Raw genomic sequence first — 20,608 nt, 5'->3', positions numbered from 1 at the left:
CTCTAAACAAATGCCCCTAAACTGAGTGCCATGTGGGTCAGGAGCAAGGAGAAGTCACGTCTTATAGAAACTAGCTGTTTCAGGTCACCACGTCACCACAAACATTGTGTCTAGGTCAGAAAATGCTTTTTGTCTCCTCTGAATTGCCTCTCCTGAGCCACATCGCCCAGTCTGCAGGTTGTGCTGGTCCCTGGTTTTCATTCCAGCCGTGGCCTCTCAGCCCCCTAAGCTCCCGAGCCCTGGGCTTTGTCCCTAGCGGCTGTGAGAGCTGCTCGAGAGCCAGCAGCTGCATTCCCATTGCCATCTAGTGGCTTCCTCGCAGATGAACACAAAAGCAAAAGGAGTCGGAAGATAATGATTTAGAATGGGAATCGTAGGAGGCTGGCGGGGGGGGGAGGGAGGGGGGAATAGTTAAGAAGACAATGGAATGGAGAGCTTCTTTGATGTAATCTCACACGTCTCTTTATTTTCACAGGCACGGTCTAGCTATTAAAATAAACGTATAATATTGAATATTAACAAGTACGTGTGAATTTGAACATGCTTCTAGTGTGGGGGGAGCTGGTACTAAAAATGGATCTATACATTCTACTGACTGTAATTTTACTAGATTAATCGATCACGGAGACAAACAAGAATTGATAAACTGCATGTATAATGAAGATTTTAATCTTTTTCACGATTTGGTTTGAGATTGATCTTTGTGACAACAACAAAAAAGTATACGAAAGAGAGCTCTTAAAATAGATATTTTTTATTATTTTTTTTTCTTCAAAGATCAAAACAAAAACAGGCATTCTACGCAAATCAGAGCTTGACAGCAAATCATGTTCTTCTAGCTTTCTTTTTAAAATCTGCAAAATAAGGACATTTGATAGCACACTGCAAAAAGAAGAATCTGTGCATGTTCTTGGCAGTCCCGCATTGGTGGCTTGTAAAGGACTTGAAAACAAATTCAGCACATTAATAGGGCTGTAATCCTACAAACCCTTGTTTAAGTGCATAGTGCCATGTCAATAAACAGAGCAGCAGCTGTGCACAGAAACGTTCACCTGTGGGTGAGCAGGAGCAGGGCAATACCGAGCATGAGAGGTTACTCACAGTCAGACACGCCTGCTGCTCTACCGCTGCTTTCCCTCAACTGTGGGGCCAGGTTGTGTGTGTTTGGCTGTAGGCCCATGATTTTCTTGTCTGTTAATCTGCTGGCATTAGATTTTATTTAAAGATCTCTGGCTGGCTCCTCAGGCAGGAATGGGACAGGAAATGTGCTTCAGCTAGTCCTTGTCATCGCTTCTGTGAACAGGGAATTGAGCCTATCAGATTTAGAACAAATCCACATTAAGAGAGTTTAGCAACTGCACCTGTTCTGATGAACCATCTAGATGAGGATATGGAATGCTTTGTTGAAATAATTGTCTCCCATCATGATGTCGTTTTGACAAAGCAACTCAGTAAGAGAAAAATCACACCTTCTCACCGCTACTGTTCCAGCGGTGAATATTATTGTCACCACTACTAATAACGTTTCAAGGTTATCTACAATGCATTCTGGAAAACAGCTGAAAAGGTGCCAAGTATCTAAACTGTTGCCTCCCAGGAGCACCTTTAAGCTAGTTCACTATTAACATATTTCTGTGCCAGTTCTCTGATCTGACACATCTTTTGCTCTGCTGCCACTAATAAGAAAAAAAAAAATAAAATAAAAAAAATCCAAAGATGACCTACTGTAATGAAACAAACAAAAAACAACAACAACAAAAAATCTGCAGAAGTAGCTGCTGCAGTCATTGTCACAGCAGGAAAGAGAACACCGACTTCTTTCACTGAACCTGGTGTCTGACCGAAGAAGTCACTTCATGTATGGCACGCTGGTATTTTTCTGAGGCTTCTTTAAACTCAGCCAGATGCTCCTCATAGCTTCTCACGGCAGCCAGAAGCTGATTCCTCTCCACAGCTCCCAGGATGGCATGGAGGATCATTTCAATGCCGAGCCCAAGAATGGTGATGCTGATTCCCCCAAGAACGGATGCCCCGATCTGGGCAAGGAGGCTGACGAGTTTGCTAACAGTGAGAGTTATAAGGTTGGAGCCAATTAGCTTGATAGCTACCATCCCAGCCGTAGAAGTTGCTTCTCCGAGAATGATGGAAAAAACTCTATGGGCTATTGCAATTTTCTCCAGTTCAGGCTCTTTGATGTCATACAGCTTCTGGTATAGCACAGGCTCTAGCTTCTCCTTCATGTCACTATCAATCTTCTGTACCTGACGCTGAATCTCACTCATTGCTTGAATGATAATGTCACAGTTTTCCTTGACAGTGCTGCTCTCTCTCATCTTGATGTGGCTAATAGTACATCCCAGGTGTGTATTCAGAACTCCAGCCAGCTCATTTGTTGCGTGGAAATTCATGGACATGCAGTCAAGCAATTCCTGGTGCAGATGGATCAATTCTTGTCGTCTCTTGGGGTTATCAGGATAAAGGAGGTCACTCAGCGCCATTCCTCAGAAGTCAACTACTTCAAGAGATCAAAGAAAGTTCTCACTGTTTACACCCATAGTCCCAGCCCTTAAGTAGCAGTGAAATGTAAGCTGTTTTGTCCCTGCCCCACTGATTCTTTTTATACTCAGCAAATCAAATCCCAAAACATAGCTTGTAAATCTAGAAATCTTAAACATTGATTCATATCATTAGCCAAATGATTGCAAAAGGACCTTATGAGACATGAGAGCGATAAAAACAGATAACAAACATGTAAGTAGCATATTGTTACAATGAGCATGGGTCTTTCTTCCTAAGAAATCCTTTCTTCCTACGAATCCTAACCTATTTCACCTTACGCACAGCTCCAACTCTGTTTTCTTCCCTGATATTTAGTCCCTTTTCCCTCATTGATTCTTTTTTCAATATTCCTAATCACATCCCTTTCTGATGCTGTCATTGAATCCCCCTTGTTTTTTCACTGGTGAATGTCAAGCATTACCTGCCTGACAAGATACGGCGTCCAAAGTGACTGAGTTATCGGTGATTGTGGAGTTACTTCTCATCTCTAAGCTTCTATAATCAACCCCGTGCCACTTTCTCTTAACCCATCACCAGCTGCAAAGTAAAAATGCTTTAGCATGATTTTGACTTAGATGCGTGCATCTTACATTGCAACAGGGGCAGATTACGGAGGAGTAGGATGACTGGTTTCTTGTTGGTACTTTCATTTTCTCAACCCTTTTATTGCAAATCTGGGCCAACTTCATGTGTTACTTTGTGTTTTTCCAAGATAAGTCCTTTCTTGCTCTTGGTGCCTACACACCACAGCTATAGGTACAAATAGTTGTGTGTAGGAGACTAGCTAGATTTTTCTTCTTGAAAGATTCATTTGTGTCATTTTGGTCCTCTGGAGTTCTTGCATTATCTGCTAACTGCAAATCAACTGGCACTGACCCAGCTGTATTTCACTAAACACACCCTCCCCAACAAGATCACTGTAGAAACAGAATGATTTCAGCAGTCCTCTAGACAGCTTTTAGTCTCAGCTTTGAAATACAAACCAGTCTGAAGGGATATTTTTTCCACAGTGTTTTGCACAGCAATGTACATTTCTTTCAGCCGCTTACCTTGCATCTCTGTTAAGAGAATAAACTCTTTAACTCATCTTTCTTCAAGCTGGAGCAAGCAAAGTTCGTATACAGTAAAAGTTTGTGATTTTCAGGAGACATAAAACCCTGCCAGTATAATTTCATATCAGCTCTGCCTCTGGGATGTTGGTGGCTTGCTCTCTGACTCAGTGTTACATTAATCCTTTCCACTCCGGTGATGTTGTGTTGAAAGGCCATTTGTTTATGCTCATTTGCAGAAATTGAGAAGAAAAAATATTCCAAAAGGAACGGCACATCAATGAACATTTTACATACTAGAAAGCTGTGGAAGAGACTTGGAACATCTATTCTGTCTGAATCATTCTTTCAGCTTCCTATGACTGCTGTTGATTTTATGTCCTTTAAACCTAAAACAGCCTCTTACTCTTCACATTAACACTTTCTCCAATTTTTACATTTGTTTTCTACAGTTAGGCAGACACCACATATATCTCTGTATTTCTGCTTATTTCTCGAGCTCCCCAGGGATTTTTCCCAGAGGATTTTCTAGTTAAACATTTAGACTGCCTACCTGTTTTTGCCTGAGTGCTCCTGCAATCGGATGAATGCGTACAGGACAGTGATCTCATCCTCTTTCCCCTGTGTTCCTCTGGTGGTTTCCAGCAGCATCTGATGAGTTTGGAATCCAGAGCTGGGCTTCAGCTGGGTCCTGTTGCCTGCCTGCTTGTCATCAATTTTATTATGTGATGTTTACCCTGACTTTTCTCATTTTCTTCCTCGTTTCCCCTTCCTTCCAATTTTAACTCAGTTTATTTGATGCTACTTCCAAATTGTTATTTCCTCCTAAGGCCACCTGTTCCTGAAGAGAGCAAGTACAGCATGAATGTGTCTGCCTATGACAGAGGTACCTTCACAGGTACCTGCAGCCAGGGCTGAAAGGGGAAGGTATTACTTGCTGTTCTCAGGATATAAAACATGTTGGGAAGCACTTTTCATTCGTATGGGTACCAGATTTGGTTTCATATAGGGGTTTATACATTTTTATTTCTGTTTTTGAAATAATGAATTGTTGTCATGACTGGTTTTGTACACCTGTGAATTATGGAAGAAAAGTTGAACAGTCCCTCATAAATACAAAAAAATAGCACTGACAGTGAAATCAGTACAGGCTTTATGTGTGCCAGCAAAACAAAATCTTGTAGTTCTGCATTCATCCAGGTTAGACTTCTTCCAAGCTCTGATCCTTCAAAAGATGGGCCTCCTGCCCACAGGCATCTGGTTGCCAGTGCTGTCTCCTCAGGAGAGAGTGGTTCTAAGATGAAAGTGCAAGATAAAGCATAAAATGAGTAATCTGCAATTGCCAGCTTTTTTTCCCATGAAAAAATGAGCTATTGTAGTCAACCCAGAAATAGAGTACCAAACCCCACTTGTCTTCAGAGCTGTAGAGAGGAGCCAAGGCTAAGAGAATGTTTTTCACTTCCAACTCTCAAGGAATTCTTGCAATGTCTAGCCACTGTGTGAACTGATAGACATGGGTCACTTCACAGGAAGCACTAGCCTGAGAAAAAACACTGCATTGCTCAGCCTTCAATTGCTTTGCCTGTTGCATGTAGATGACTCATGCATTTGACTCTGCTTTGTCCATTCCCCCTCCCCAGAATACATTTAATTCTGTGCAGACCCACCAGTACATACAAACCAAAGGGTTATATTTCTAAGGACGATGTAAAGTAGATTGTTTGATAGGACTTCCATACATTTACCAATAAACATCAAAAAGGAGAGAATAATTCATTTACGCTACTTCTGTTGCTTTTCAGATGACATGCTGAAAGTCAGATCTGTAATTCCTGCATCCACAAGAATAACCACACTAGCAGCTGTTTACACCATATTTTGCTGGCCTGCTTGGTAAGACCCCTTCAGAGGCTAACAAAGAGCTTTTTCTAACTCTGAACGCCTGGTGGGAGGGTCAGGTAGTTTGATAATTTGTAATACTAGTTTCAGAAATGTAACATTCTAGATGAAAATATTTTCACTCCCCCACCCACCCACCCTTCCCTGTCTCCTGGATTTCTTCTGTTTCCTTTTCAGAGCCAAACCCTCACTCCGGAAATGTTAGCCTGCCTCGGTCTTCAGAATGATAAAGAAAGGATCTTTACAGCCTGCGAGAATCTGTATGACTTAGTATACATCTATGTCTCTTCAACCAATACAATATTCAAAATCCTCAATCATTATCTTGGCACTGAATTCCCCATCTTGGTAGTAAAAGAAAACTTTAGCATTAAAGAGAATCTGCAGCTCCTGATCAATGCTTTGAAAGAGATGACAGTCACAATGGGATATGATAATGATGGATGCATAGACCCATCATTTTATTCTAGAATGACTCAGTCCATGGACACCTTGCAGGACAACGTGGCACCAGTACAATGTCATTATAAAAATTATAGGTTTGCTGTAAGAAGCATGGTGTATATATATGTTGGAATGAGTTTACAAACAGATAATTTCCCTGACACAGTAGAGGCTGCTGTTCATCAGTTACTGAGTTCACCTGCTTTATCCCTCCATGTATCAGAACTTCTCTTGGGCTATACTGATATTGCTAAGATGCTGCAACAAAATGAGCCACCAACCACCACAGCAAGCGGATCCTCCTCAGGTGAAACATCACAACAGCTCAGACTTTGTTCTCTACCCTCCTCCTCTTTAATTTTCATACGGACCCTCCTTCGAGGACAGAGAACCATAAAGAAAAGCCTGAAAACAGCAGCTGACTACTTAGAGAAGGCTTGCAGAGTGCTGAGGCCACCTTGTGAAGCATTCCATAGCTTGGCTAGAAGGCTGGATTCCTGCATCCCAGAAATAGTAAAACACATGTACTGATGTGTTAGAAGTTCATCTTGATTCCTTTAACCCTCGATGGCAAGTTTGAGGAAAGTTTGAGCATGTCCGTACAGCACATATCTGCAGCAGCTGCTTCTGGTTCTCTCTGTAGTTCTTTTTGAAATCTGTACTCCGTATCTCCGAGCATCTAGGCATCAAAATAAAGGTCTGTTGGTAAATTATTTGAAGTCACTGGTAAAGCAAAAACAACAAAAATGTGATGTGAAATAGAGATACAAAATAAGCTTATAGTAAAATAGTTCTGTATTAAATCTGTTCTAACTGTGCGGACAAATACGCCTCAGGATTTCAGGAGCAGTAGTTCAGCTGGACAGAACATGCTACTACATATTAGACGATGATGGTCTCTGCCATTGCATATGCCTAAATCTGGTACCTGCAATGCTGATACTCAAGCTATTCCTTTTAGTCTACCCAAAACAACCAACCAAACAAACAAAAAAAAGACCCCCACATTCCTTAGGTATCTACATTTCTAATGCTCAGGTGCCTGAAGTTCTGCACTCCTTGCCACAGGATTTCCAAGGGAATGGCACCTCCAAGCTTTCATGGAGCTGCTCAGAGAGTAGAGCAGTTCACCCAGGTGCTTTTGAATATCCTTACCTTTAACTAATAAGCTGGTCAGCGACTTGTGCAGTCCTCTTATATTCAGATCTCATTTGGATCGCTAACTTGTTGCTTACCACTTTGGAGAGGTGATGGTGAACACAGCTTCCTGCCAAGTTCACGGGTGACTGAGAGGTGTTACCACTCAGGGGTCATTTATGAAACATATCAGTGAGTTTCAGTTCAATTATCTGGTGACTCCACTGCAAAGTTAAATCACCACAGCTGGTCTCCTGACCATAGCCTCAGCCCAGGCCCAAGGGGTGAGGAACCAGGGGTGAAGAAGTATGGTAGGCGTATTGGAAGAGGGATTTTGCAGGCAGAAAATGTTCTTTATCTTTTCCACATTGTTATATTTTGGGGATGGAAGAACTTCATAGCTGTTCCAGTTTGGGCATCTAAGGCCCCAAAACTGGTAAGTAAACATGTAGAAGTTCAACCCCCAACATCAGTCATTGCAGAGCATTGAAGCAAAAAGACCGGTAAATACATTTCAGTCACATCCTACAACCATGAAGAGAGCAGTGGGTTCCACAGGCTCTCCTTCATTTCAATGTAAAATAACCAATGGATATTCATCAGCCACTAGAGGACTGTTATGAACACATCACCTGCCTGACTTTTTCAAAAGAAATGCTAAAGGCAAACATAGAACCTGAAGACAGGCCTGACACCTCCTGTGACCTTCTGCTGCTAAGTTCACGTCTCAAGGAAGATTTATGCTTCTGTCCTCTACGTGTGAGTTGTAGACAGTCAGTTTGAGATGAGAGCTATCAGATGGCTTTGGTGTGTGGGATCATGTACTGGGGAAAGGCTGCTGTGCTGCTGCCATAGCCTTGGCTGTCTCCTGGGACACAGCACTTATAGGAGATATGTAAGGAAGCACACTTACCCACCACAGTCTACCACCACGGTGCCTTGTCCATCACACAGCCAGATGCTCTCTCACTAAAAACAAAGTTACTAAGAGATCTGTAAAGATGTTGTTAAAGTCATGTGTGTCTTTCCTGAATGCCTAAGGGACAAACTATCTACAGTGAATGGTGTCACCGCCCTGCTCTTCATTAAGGCCATAGATAAATGCCCTTCTGTCTGAATGAGTCCAGGGAGTGTCTGCTTTGATGAGCTAGGCTGAATGACCCAGTTTCATCTGGAGAACTGCAGCTGAAAGCAAAGGAAGTGATGAACCTTCTCAAACAACTGTAACTCCAGCGACTGATTTCCTGTCTATTTTTCTGTCTTGATAATCAAATGTATACATCTGGATGTAGCTGGAGAATCAGTCATTGCTTAGCCAAGCACAAGAAAACTCCAACTACACCAGGAAGAACAGCAGAGGCAGAGGCAGTAGAACCACTGTTCTTGATTCTTGAAGCTGAAAAAAAAGTGAAGAGAGCAGTCATTTAGGCTCCTTTATCTGATCAGAGCTTCCTGCCCTTGCTAACACAGCATTTGCCCCAAAGAGACACCTTCTCCAGTCTACCTACTATTCTGGCTTAGGGCAAAAATTCTCATTCCTGAATGATTGTTTTGTACCCAGAGGTTGAACTGACACACTGTTTTCCAAACAGACAAAAGCAGGTGTCCCATTTTGGTGGAGGACTCTTAGAAGAACAGAGCTGTGGAACAGACCTAATGTGGTCTTCCAGCACAGAATAGTTATCTCTGTAGCCAAGAAACTGACAGAATGTGCTTTTCCAATCAGCACCTCTCCTCTCTTGTGCCACAGGATAGAGAACAGGACTAAAGCAACAGTAGTTTTGTTTATATTTACCTGAGCTTGCTGGAATAGTGGTGGATCAAAGTCCAGTGTAATCCTGAGCCCTGCAGTGTAGCTGCCTTGCAAGCCACCAGAATAATACCTGAATTCAGGCTGCCTGCAAATCTCATCTGCCATTGCAATAGGGATGCTGGGGTCCCAGCACATGTATCCTGCAACATTCTTGCAATGGTAGATGGGATAAGTGGACTATGGGATAAGATACTAATCATCAGTGAGCAGTAGGGCCTCACAGGTTTCATGACAAATGGGTGAAAACTGGGTCATGTGGCTCTCACAAGCAAACACAGGAGGTAGGCTACAGATTGGACCTTGTGTGTGGCCCTGTATAGGTACAGCTGATGAGGGCTGATTGGGGTACTTGAGAACAGACTGTTCTGCATCCCACCTGCCCAAAGGGACGATATGCAGTACCTTCCAAGAGCTGGCAGTGGTACTTGCTGAAATTCCCCACAGAATGCAGGTGCAGCCGGTTGCCATACTCTGTCCGGAAGAAGTTTTTGACAACGAACACCTCATAAGGGGGAATGAGGACTTCCTTCTCAGATGTGTAGTAAGAAAAGCCTTGCAGAGCTGCTCCCAGGCAAGTTGTCACTGTGAACAAAGTTTCATTTCCAAACTTCTGGGCTTCATTCCAGAGGCGAGATGTAGAGGTGAAACGGCCAAATCGCACTCTTCTGCCTACCATGGCTTCAATACGTAAGTCTTTTACACCCCTATGCACTCGGTAGCACTTATGTTTCCTCATGTTCTCCTTGCTGCTCTGCCATTGCTTCACTATCTGGATAGCAGTCGTTAGGTAAAAGTGAAAATATTTGAAACTGAAGTTGTGTCTGTACTGCTCTGGAGAGCTTCCTGCTGTGGATGTGGCCCAGTTCAGCTGAGAGTGCAGGGAAGAATTCATGGTGTAAGCCATGAGGACTATGGCGTGACTCTCCTGCATTTCCCTTAAGAGACCTACAGGGCTCTTTAACAAAGCCTCCTGAGCCTTCTTCCAAAGACTGAAATAGTTTTTATTAGCAGCTATTTCCTTATGGAAATAGTCTCCTCTCTCCAGTTCTTCCATCACCTGCTCTCTGCACCCCAGGTACTGATCGTCAAAGGAATGTAGAGCCATATCCATCATAAGTTGGGACACAGACTGCAAATCAAAAAAAAACAACAAATGAAGGCTAGCATCAGAATTATGATTTTTTTATGTATATCTGTAGATGCAAGACAGGTTTTTCCCTACCACCTCTTTTACTTTTTTTCAATACTGGCACAAAAAAAAACACACCAGGCAGGCATCTTCAACAAGCCCTTGCTGAGCAACAGCAGGTCAAAGCCCCACCTCAGGCAAATGCCAACCAGAATGCTAGAGTTCTTATTTTATGGCAGTCATTGACATTAAAAACTTCAGAAGATACATTAAAAACTTCAGAGAGCAAGGGGATAGGGACAATAAGACTGACCCATAATCCATGTATTTAATATTCTGTTTATGAATATTAAGTGATTTTGAAGAGAGAAAGAATGAACAAGACAGTATTCTGGGGTGGTGAAGCCTACACACATCTCAGGGGTGAATTTCTTCTTTCTGTCTTATAATACCTCTCGGACATGTTCTGGCTCCAGAGCGTAATGTTCAACAAAGACAATATAGTAGTACTGTGCCAGGACTTTTACTTATCCAGTTTCTTTCAATAAGGCCAGCTGGACTTGTCATGTAAATAAACATTAAAAAAAAAAAAAAAAGTAAGGATTTAAATAGAAGGATGTTATAAGAGGAAAATAATTTATAATATAATCTGTGAAACACCGCACTAATTTTCTTTTTGTAGTATTTTTAATTAATAAAAACCCTGTGCAATAACACCTAAAAAATGGTATGTTTGATGACAGCTCTTTTCCCTTTTTGATCTCTCAGTGGGCTAGTCAAGTACTATAGCCAGTTGATAGTTGAACTGTGCAAGTAGATACTCACTTCATCTCAAGTATTCATCCTAGACACATAACTAGATTTGTAGCTTTCTCTGAAGTTAGAATGGCCCATAAACTACAGAGGGATTCATTTTATTTCTTCACGGTACTGTAATTTCTTTGAGGGGGAGCTAAAAGACACTTTCAAGGAATAGAGCAATATGGTCACTGCCTATCCAACAACACACTGCTGTTGTCAGAGTCTCAGATGAAACAGGCTGGAAAAGGAGAGGAACAGTTCTATGAGACCCAATCCAATGCTCCTTAAAAAAATCATACTTAACATTTATTTAAAAAAAAAAAAAAAGTTTTTATTTCAGTGGGATAAGTGATTTCACCATTTCAAACAAAGTACAATGTTTACCCCTCTTACCAGTCTTTGCAAGGAGATCAGCAACAGAAGGCTGGCCAGCAGATGTACTGACATCCCAGAGTCCACCCAAGACATTATAAAGAACGTTGAGCTGAAGCAGAGAACACCTGCATCTGTTTCTTTTCCTTTTTTCTTGAATTCTGAAGTTTCTAATTTGCACTCACATTTTTGTGACAATACTTCAACCAAAGATTGTTTGGTAGATTCTTAAAGCAATTCAGAGGTCATTAATCAATCCAGACAGGTAGAAGTGGAGCCATAATCCATAGGAAAGGGTCTAGAAGCATTGAGACCTTATGAGTTGTTTCTTCACTCCAACTTTAGCTGGTGTAGATGTCCTTTGCCTTGATATTGCTTTTAATTCTAAGGTATCTTGCACTCTTATTCTTGCAAAGAGGAAGAAAACTCTGACTTGGATAAGGCTAAGGGAGTTCTCTCCTGAGGACTGTATGTGAAGATGAGGTGAAGAGTACTCCCTTCCTAAGAGCTTAAAAAGTCCCCTTAATGAAGTGCTGAGCTCTGATAAAGCCAACACAGAAATGCATGGTAGGTTGGGATCCCATCTGGAAGCAGAGATAACATAACTGTCACACTCCTCCTTAGTTCCTCCCAGTTCCTAATAGTGTGCTACCAATCCTCCATTCGTATCACTACAGAGTGGCCCCTTGTTGAACTGTTTAAATGGGTATACTCAGAATAAGGGCATAAATCTATATTCTACACCAAGACTAATCCCTCTCTACTGGCCATTTTCCAGTTATTCTTCCAATCAAAGGGCAACGAGCTACTCACATGCAAAGACCCATGGCCTCTGACAATATTTCTGCACAGAAAAACAGCAAAAAGGAGTCATCAGGGCCTCATTCTGTGACACAGAGAATTGAAGCTTGCTTTTCATTACCTGTTAGTGATAAGTTGGTCAGAGAGATTTTGAAGAGGGGCACCTGCAGTCATAGTGTGATTCCATGGGAAAGGCAGCACCTGTGCAGCTGCTTGTTTTCTGTGGACAGAGAGCATTTGCTGAAATAGCATGAGGGATGACAAAAAGGTCTCATACTGGGTTGCCTAAACATGATCTATAACACTGCACTAACAGATTCTGATTCTGAGTGAGTGACAGTATCTGCAGCCACTGGTGGCATAAGATGACATGAAAGATGATGCAAAAGTTGGACATGAAGGATGATGCAAAGAGATAAATTCAGCCTATCCACTTCTCCTTGGAATTGCCCCATCACTTTGGGCTGTACTTCAGAAAGCAGTTCTTCAACTGGCAAAGTGAGTGCAGAGAAAGGGTTGTGAATTTATTCAGAGGAACCTCCTCTCTTGTTTATGTAGAGATAAAAAATAGCTAACAACTGTGAAAGGCTCCAGTGGGAAATTCAGTCAGGAAAAACAGCCACTCTAGAATGTGAGAGTCGCTATCAGTCCAAATGGATATAATTCAGTTGCAGATCATGTCTCTTGACTTTTTTTTTTTCCTGTCCTTTTAGCATATGATGCATTATGAAGTGAATGAGGAAGGAAACCCACTCACTGGCTTTGCATTTTAAAATCCTTCAAAAGTAACGTAGGGTACTGTCCCATGACCATAAATACAATGGCCATAAGATGGCAGCAGAGGATGTGTAATGGCATTTAAATGTACCTTGAGCAGGTGAAAATCGAGTTCCTTCAATCCAGCATTATATTTGTTATCTGAATTGTACACTCAGCTCTCCAAAGGTCATTCTTACCTCAGCCTATATAAAGATCTGGTGACATAGAACAGATTACAGGACCAAGGCCTTAATGTTCACCTTCCCAGAATAAATAGATAGATAGATAGATAGATAGATAGATAGATAGATAGATAGATAGATATCAAAAGGAAGATACAAAAATATAAAACTAACAGAAAGATGCAAATACACACAGGATAATTTTAACAAACAAAACTATACAAAAACAACGAGCCCTAACATTAGTACAGCAGATATTAAGAGCTCATTAATCTCTACTAATCTTCCTGATGAAAATTTTGCTGCTTTCAATGAGCACTTTGTTCATTTTTAATAGATGGCATTCAGAGGTGAGTCTTTTGAGCAGTGAAGCTCCATCAGTTTATGCTAAAAGAGGAATCAGCCTCAGGTACTTGACCGAGACAAGCAGGGGTAATTATTAATGTTTTCTCCTTGGCCAAGGTCAGTATAGCCAATGCAAGTCATGACGGCTTGCCAAATGAAGGCTGTCACACACATCAGCACTGGGGCAAGGTCATTTAGAGAAATGCTGAACTCAGTAGATGGTGAATCAGGAAAAGCTTGGTTCTCCTCTCCCTTACTGTCAGTGTACCGGAATCGTGATCTGAACTTCAGTGTAGTCACTGCTGATTCACTTTGGAGCACAGGCGGGGAGAGGGAAGCCTCATGCATCTGGATCCTGCTCTTCAGGGTTAACAAGAGCAGACTTTATCTTCTGGACATCTCTTTAACTGCAGATATAGGTCATACAGAGGAACAGAGAGAAGCAGCACACCAACCTGCTTTATGTAAGCAGTATTTATTGCAGTCGGTAGCTGGGAACGGCTGTACCAGATTACACGGAAACAGAGAGATTTGGTCTTCCTCAGTCTCCTGTGGTTCAGCAGTCCCTATTGTTGGAGATGGGATCTGCCATCTACCTCTCAGGGAATACAAGATGACAGACCATGTCAAGAGAAGCTGTGCAGAAAGTTGCTGACATGCAATATTCATACTGGGAGACAGAACAAAGTAGTGCAGATGGAAGACTATATATATATGCACATGTATATGTTATATATGTATATACATCAGAGAGAGAGAGACAAACTGCCTTGTATAAACAAAATGTTGGCCCAACTTCAATCCACTATTGAAATGCTTTATTTTTATTTCATAAAGTTTATTTTTGTTGCTTATTTGTTTCTTTTGAGAGCTATTTTAACACATTTAGATTCAAGCATCAATGCTAAAGCATCAGAGGAACAGATTTGTTGTTTCTGCTTGGGTATATCCAGTTTCACTGGAAATCAGTTGTAGCAAAAAACAAGAAGAGATTTCCAATTCACTTTTCATGGTCATTGACTGTAGCATACAAATGGAAAGGCTCATCCAAAAGGACTCCTCAAACACACTTTTTCAGATTTAAACATTGATGCAATACAGGCAGATTTTGTGACAGAATAATCAGAGGAGTGTACTGAGACACGATTTCTGGCTATGTAAGAGCATTTACAAGGGAAACAGGTAAGACAGTCTTCTCAACAGTGAAAATACCATGAAAGTCAATTGAATAGAAACATTTTTCATGAAAGCAATAAAAATAATGCAACCTAGAGAAGTGGGATAACTATTGCCTTGTTTTTTTCAGCTGGCTAGGAAGACAATTGAAGAAGTTCCCAGTCTATCTTCCCTCCTTCCCACCCACAACCTTCTTCCTGCTGAGAGGTTCAGAGTGGTCCTAAGCCAGATGAACAAAGTGATCATCCCATCCTTAGTATCTCCCAAAGAAATGGTTGTAGGCCATGAAAAATCCTATTTGGTCAGACAGATAATCACAAGGAGGGTAGCTTTCACAACGTTCATGCATCTGCTCCATTGGGGTTTTGTAATGCATAAAGTACCTGGAGTGGACAAAGAGAAAGATGCTGTTCTGCATATTCAGTCAATGGAGTTGGAGAGGTTTCATAGCCCCATACCAGCAGGAGAAGAGTGATTCCCCAGGGTACTTCTCATTGTGAGTTAGATACCTACTTACATGGGGATAGACCTCCTTGAGAAATGCTGAGGGAAGTTGGAATTGAACCCATCTTAAAGCAACTGCTCTTGAAGTTTTATCAGGAAATGAGACCATAGAAGCAATTAGTATTTTTTTGTTTGGTTGGTTTTTGGCCCTAACCTCATTCCCCAGTTATCTGGCAATTTATTTTTTTATTATTATTACAAAAATAAAGTTATTATTTATTTTATAATTAATTTATTTTATTATTTCTTTTTTACCTTTATTTGTGCCCAGTTTCTGCTCATTTTCCGACTAGATACTCTTTTCCCTTAGTATAAGCAGTTTTCCTCATCATCCTCACTTCTATTGTAGACAGCAACCCTTTCCCCTCACAGTTCTTGTCCTGCCATACTGAGCAAGCCCAAATTTTTTAGTCTCAGCTACACAGTAGTTTCTTGTAGCAGAAGCTACTTTTATGATGACCCACCTGGTCAGTGTAGTCAGCAGAGTTGCTACTTCTGAATTTCATTTTTTTTTTAATCACTCCAGGTTTCAACATCATTCAGTTCCCCTGCTACCATACACTGATCCTCTTCTCTACAGATGGGACCTCCCACTTTTCTATCATCTAAAAACTACATCATCTTTCCAGTCCAAGACAGATCAAATAATAATTCTTTTTGACACGGGCCTACATGAGACAGCAGCTTAACAACTTCTAGGAAACATGTGAAGAATATTCTTGGATGAGCTCAAATTTCTCCAAGTGTTTATATCCAGGATTTCTCCAAATCTTTGTGCCTAGAATTGCTGCACAAATGGATATAGGACCTGCAGCTTCAGATTTAGCTTAATCACTACAACAGAGCTGTGCTTCTTTTGTATGGAGGTAGAGGTAGTGACCAGGACTCTGTGATGCTCATTATCCTGGAATTTGGATCTAATGTCCCTGTAGGTTTAAGCAGCTTCTAACTTGTACCCTGTTGTCCCCATGGCTAGCCCAGAAAGCTAGTACTGTCCTCCATGGGAAGGAATAACAAAGTCTAGCTATAAGCTCCCAAAAGGATATTTATGAGGAAGGAAAAAAAAAAAAAAAAAGAGCCATTTATCTATCTCTGTCAGTCTCTTAATACCTTTTTGTTTCTACACATGATGTGTAGATGTGTGGCAAATGATGAATACTTTGCCATGGCCCCCCACCTTCCCACCCCCTCTACAGAACAGGTCCAGAGTCCAGCTCTCAGCCTGACTCATGCATCATTACCGTTCGTAAAAGTCAGATCTCTTCTGCCTCTTCACAAAGGCATTGGCAACTTCCTTTTTAATCTTGATGCCTACCAAGAGAGAATGCAGCAGGTTAGAGATGCAGGACCATTGACTACAGAAATCAGAGATCAGTCTACACTCTGAAAATGGACTGTTTTATTTCTTTGTAAGGAAGTAACTTCTGCAGCCAGTCCTACCTGCCCCACCCCGCTGTCTACTCCAAGATTTGACAAGTGGGCTCACTCCTCACCCCAACCTGCCTGTCTACATGGAACAAGGGCTCTTCTGTCTTAAACTTCATTCCCTTATCATGTAGCATAATATCATAGAATCATACAATTATTTAGGTTGGAAAAGATCTCTAAGATCATCTAGTTCAACCTTTATATGAGTCCATAGCAAATTTACAGAAGGCAAAGTCATGACAGAATAAGATACTAATAAGGAGAAAATGAAGGGAATGGCACCCTGTCTCCCTAGTGCAGCTAACTTCAGTCTTGGCTTGCTTTCTATAACCTGCCTCAGACCGAGTGATGTGGGACAGGAGGCACCAGACCTTGAAATACCTGTAATTAGCCATAAGCTACAAACAGCACATGGAACTGCTGATGCTCACATGTGCACAGTTCCATGGAAAGTGAAAGGTATGAAATAACAAAAGTAAACATTACACTGGGAGAAATACACCCAGGACATGCACATCCCAGTGTTCAGGCACCTGGAGAACATGAGAGGTCTTTTTGCCATGTCAGCATTCACCCCTGGTCTCTACTAACACACCTTGTCAGCACAAATTTCTTATTTGCCCCCTTGGATTTGTGGCTGTGCAAACAAAGGAGGGTTGTGGAGCACCCCACAAGCAGGAGCTAAAGCCACCTCACTGTCCCCAGCCAGGACTGAGCACAGCACAGCCTCTCTCTGTCAGATGGGCCCACAACCGCAGAGGTGTGCGTGAATGCTGGCACACTGGCAACTCCAGCAGCTGCACACCAGCATGTTTCAGCAGAGAAACTGGGAAACTATCAGTGTCACTGAGGGAATGCAATTTCTAAGAGATGGTGGATTTTGTGCCCTTCCAACACTGTGGGATGTTTGTTTCTGCTTAGTTGGTGAGACGTGTCCCCTCACCAGCACGCTGGGTTTACTCAGGATCCAAATATTGACTGCCCAGAAACTGCCAATTAATGACTTGTCAGAAATCACCGCCTTTCCCTGAACACTCTTTTTGTGTGTGCTTTTTTTTTTCTCTCTTTCCCAAATGATGTTTTTATTGGCTCACTGGAGAAATACCAGCTTTCATGCTCACCAGCAGCAATGTTATCCTTCAAGGTGTAAAAAAGGAGGAACAGAGAAGATCAAGGGGGATTTTCCATGCAGATTTCTGTCAGGATCAGCTTGCCGTGAAACCTGTGGACATCCCAAGGCATGCAAATCTCCATGTACTAAGCAACCTGGCAGATGAGGGACTACAATCCTCAGCTGTAGCCAAGTAAGGGACTTGCTTTCAGGTATTAAACCTTTCTTCTCTGTGATCCTACGCACTAGACTGGCTGAGCAGCAGATCCCCCAAAACACAGTGCTTGGAAACCCTCGGACAGGTTCTGATCTCTTGAGAGGCTGGGGACACAGCAGTCCCTTTGGAGGGGTCCCTGAGGGCAGATCAGAGAAGCAGGGAGACCAGTCATGTTACTCCATCCACATCACCCCGTGTCATGGAGGGGAGGTGCAGCCAGCCACTAACAACCTGCAGGGCTCATGTCTTGCCTCAAGGGTTGTGGAGATAGAGGCTATGGTTCTAGTACAGCCAGAGTGATATTCCCTTGCCAGTACAGCGAGGCTGACCCCCCTTGTGCCTCCCGCCCCATGGCTGTGAAAGGCAGCCCCTCCATTTGCTGCACGTGCTCCTGCACCTCAGGGGTGGCGGTGCTGAGGGAGCAGAAGGGGAGCAACTAGAGGGAGTCAACATAGTTCTTGTTCATCCCTTCAACTTATCAAAGGGAAAAAGAGAGGTGGATGCAGGGGAATGGAGCTAAGAGTCATTACAACAATATACTCACTGGCAGCGCTGGGAGGTCCTGAGGGGTCTTCGGGATCTGTAAGACAGACAGACAGGAGAGTTTGCACGTGACGTCTGCTCTTCTGGTCCACTCTCTACCTGAATCCCTCTTTCTATTGAATGGATCCAGCTCCCTCCTTTTCCAGAAGGTCTGTCCTTCCCAGAAAGAGTTTTATCAACATCCAAAATTCAGGGATGGATTTCTCCACCACAAAATTCACTCATTATGCCTGGATTCATTAAATTCAACTTCTCTAAACAAGGTCAAATGACACAATAACCATATAACTACTGTGGAAGCTGGAGGAAGACCTTCTTTTTTCTTCCTCCCTACTCTTCCTAAGAGCAGAGACAGTTGGAGCTCAGGGACCATTTGAGCAAAATCCCAGATTTGGACAGAATCAGAAGATAGCTGAGCATCTCCTCTTTCTTTTGAAAGAGTGTTTTCCCTGACTCTAGGAAGAAATCACAAGCTGTTAATAGGGAAGAGAAATAGAGGTGAAAATTAAGAAAAACTCTACCCTCACAGCTTTGCAGCCTAGGGTTGGAGTATCTGGCTCACCAACGACCTCCTTCCCTCTCCCCTAAGCAACAATAGATTTACACAATGTATTTCTGTTTTCATTTCTAAACTTAATTTTTAATGCTGTCTGCAAAAACCCAAGCAACACGTCATCTAAGAGAAATGTTAGGTCTCCTCTTCATCTTGGCTTTCCCACACTGGACTGTTTCACAATTATTTTTTTTCTTCCGGTCTTTAACCATATTTTTCTTCAACAGTGTTTGTTCCATCCAAGTCACCAGTTCCTTGGCATGAGCATACTCATGGGCAGAAAGAGGACTGTGAAGACCAAAAAATAACAACTCTGCTTAAACAAAGACTTTGTGAGAAGGGGTGTGTGTAGTTCTATTTTTAAGCAATGTATACATTCCTTGGATTTCAAAAACAAAAATAAAAATTAGAAGTTCCTCCAAAGTTATTAAGCAATCTGGAACATAACAACAACTGGGAAAAACAAAAACAAACAACAAAAAAAAACATAGAGATACACTCAAGAGTGAGAAAGTGAGAAAGTGAACAAGAGACCGACAGAGGGAAAACACAGATCAAACAAAATACATGAAATATATTTGCCAGTATTGAATCATGTATCTGATGCCAGGGACTTAATGAAAATTAACTTTGAATGAGATAATACAGGCAAAAACAGGGCCCCTTCCTACTTGGCTTCTCTTTTCCTGCTGTCAGGAGAAAACACTTGCTGTTCCTGATCTTTTGTCCTTTCCTTCTCTCTTCAAATAAAGAGTAGTCACTGCATTACTGTCTCTTGATTACAAACTCACCATGGCTAAATCACCTGTGCTTTTATTCAATGAGATGGCTTCCAGTTTTTCTAACCATCCATACGAGGTTTTTCCCCTCCAGAGTTCTCCACATCCTACATTTTTCTGCAGGTGACAACTTGACTCAGTGCCTATCTCCGTGATCCCACGGCACCCCAGTGCTGGCAGGTATTAAATCCTCCTCACTGTGACTGACACAACTCTTGCCTGCAGCTCACCCCGGGGCTGGGTTAGCCAGTGACTCCAAACTGAGCATCCAGCCTACCTTTGCCAGGTCACCTAAAAGCTTCAACATGTTAAAATAGTTGGAATTCTCTGCTGCAATGTAATGGTGCAATCCTAATTTTTTTGACCAGTGGAACAAAGCGCCCAGTAGGAGATAAGGCTGCCTAACCCCAAGCCCTGTTTTTAATTTACAGCTGGCCCTCAGAGACCTGAGGTTGTGCAATGACCCGCGGCGCTGCCTCCCCCCAAAACCTTGAATCTCTCCCAGGGTAGAGGGAGGCTCCCTGGGGGCTGCAGCTCCAGCAGCTTTCCTAAGGAAGGCATCCTCTTACCTTTTTCACAGCAGCACAGAGCTGCCAGGGCCATAGTCAAGACGAGCAGTGCCAGCAGACTCCTCATGTCGTCTTTGGCTGCGCTACTCTTCCTACACACAGAGCGTTCCTGGAGGATACCGTGGCTCTCTGGAGCTTGCTTTCAGGCAGCACTTTATATCCTGTGATAGCCTGGAGAGATCAGGGCTCTGGCTTGCGTTCCTGTGTCTGAGCTCCAAAACAAAGCCCGTCCTTTGGGCCAGGAGACATCAGGTCCTGGCAGCCTGTTGCATTAAAGGGGACTTATCAGAGCCAAACGTTTGCCTGTTTCAGAGCTTCGGTGAGGACTTTCACTGAGACATTTTCACAAAGTAGAACATATTTACTAAAGTGACAGATATAACGTATTTGGCATTGCTGTTGATAAACACACTGAGTGCAATAGCGCTAATATAACAG

At 42.3% G+C, this 20,608-nt stretch overlaps 3 protein-coding genes and 1 long non-coding RNA gene across 7 annotated transcripts; 1 reads left to right on the top strand and 3 right to left on the bottom strand.

The window, feature by feature from the left end:
• Positions 1 to 457: 457 nt before the first annotated feature.
• LOC137849350 (single-pass membrane and coiled-coil domain-containing protein 3-like) lies at positions 458 to 4,299 on the bottom strand. 2 transcript variants are annotated; one of them, XM_068668911.1, is made up of 2 exons: positions 4,162 to 4,299; positions 458 to 2,512 (listed from the first exon to the last, which is right to left on the bottom strand). In XM_068668911.1, the coding sequence occupies exon 2, from the start codon at positions 2,496 to 2,498 to the stop codon at positions 1,821 to 1,823; it is 678 nt and encodes a 225-aa protein (XP_068525012.1). In that variant the 5' UTR covers positions 2,499 to 2,512; positions 4,162 to 4,299; the 3' UTR covers positions 458 to 1,820. The 2 variants fall into 2 exon arrangements, with proteins under 2 accessions (XP_068525012.1, XP_068525011.1); XM_068668910.1 differs by having other exon boundaries at positions 459 to 2,515; positions 4,162 to 4,297.
• A 759-nt stretch (positions 4,300 to 5,058) lies between these two features.
• Positions 5,059 to 6,664, top strand: LOC137849352 (uncharacterized). The gene is made up of 2 exons (XR_011091868.1): positions 5,059 to 5,501; positions 5,685 to 6,664. It is a non-coding gene; the product is annotated as an uncharacterized lncRNA (long non-coding RNA).
• On the bottom strand, positions 6,493 to 13,063 carry ART4 (ADP-ribosyltransferase 4 (inactive) (Dombrock blood group)). Of its 3 annotated transcripts, XM_068668908.1 has the most exons (4): positions 12,017 to 13,063; positions 11,225 to 11,787; positions 9,304 to 10,030; positions 6,493 to 6,630 (listed from the first exon to the last, which is right to left on the bottom strand). In XM_068668908.1, exons 2-4 carry the CDS (start codon positions 11,297 to 11,299, stop codon positions 6,509 to 6,511), a joined length of 924 nt encoding a protein of 307 aa, XP_068525009.1. In that variant the 5' UTR covers positions 11,300 to 11,787; positions 12,017 to 13,063; the 3' UTR covers positions 6,493 to 6,508. The 3 variants fall into 3 exon arrangements, with proteins under 3 accessions (XP_068525009.1, XP_068525008.1, XP_068525010.1); XM_068668907.1 differs by having other exon boundaries at positions 11,225 to 13,063; XM_068668909.1 differs by lacking the exon at positions 6,493 to 6,630 and adding an exon at positions 8,348 to 8,484 and having other exon boundaries at positions 11,225 to 13,061.
• A 683-nt stretch (positions 13,064 to 13,746) lies between these two features.
• On the bottom strand, positions 13,747 to 20,395 carry LOC137849351 (osteocalcin-like). Its single transcript, XM_068668913.1, has 4 exons — positions 20,171 to 20,395; positions 18,271 to 18,306; positions 16,212 to 16,281; positions 13,747 to 14,849 (listed from the first exon to the last, which is right to left on the bottom strand). Exons 1-4 carry the CDS (start codon positions 20,235 to 20,237, stop codon positions 14,720 to 14,722), a joined length of 303 nt encoding a protein of 100 aa, XP_068525014.1. The 5' UTR covers positions 20,238 to 20,395; the 3' UTR covers positions 13,747 to 14,719.
• Positions 20,396 to 20,608: the final 213 nt, after the last annotated feature.

Source organism: Anas acuta, chromosome 1, assembly GCF_963932015.1.
Source record: "Anas acuta chromosome 1, bAnaAcu1.1, whole genome shotgun sequence".
NCBI classification, from domain to species: Eukaryota; Metazoa; Chordata; class Aves; order Anseriformes; family Anatidae; genus Anas; species Anas acuta.
This window is presented reverse-complemented; position numbering and strand designations above follow the sequence as displayed.

Coding starts and splice junctions, on each gene's coding strand:
- LOC137849350 (XM_068668911.1), bottom strand. CDS start 2,498: ATGGCGCTGAGTGACCTCCTTTATCCTGATAACCCCAAGAGACGACAA.
- LOC137849351 (XM_068668913.1), bottom strand. CDS start 20,237: ATGAGGAGTCTGCTGGCACTGCTCGTCTTGACTATGGCCCTGGCAGCT. Junction 18,307..20,170: donor TCTGTGCTGCTGTGAAAAAG/GTAAGAGGATGC, acceptor TCTGTCTTACAG/ATCCCGAAGACCCCTCAGGA. Junction 16,282..18,270: donor AGGACCTCCCAGCGCTGCCA/GTGAGTATATTG, acceptor CTCTCTTGGTAG/GCATCAAGATTAAAAAGGAA.
- ART4 (XM_068668907.1), bottom strand. CDS start 11,299: ATGTCTTGGGTGGACTCTGGGATGTCAGTACATCTGCTGGCCAGCCTT. Junction 10,031..11,224: donor TGATCTCCTTGCAAAGACTG/GTAAGAGGGGTA, acceptor TTTGATTTGCAG/TCTGTGTCCCAACTTATGAT. Junction 6,631..9,303: donor CCACTGCCAGCTCTTGGAAG/GTACTGCATATC, acceptor TTTGATGCCTAG/ATGCTCGGAGATACGGAGTA.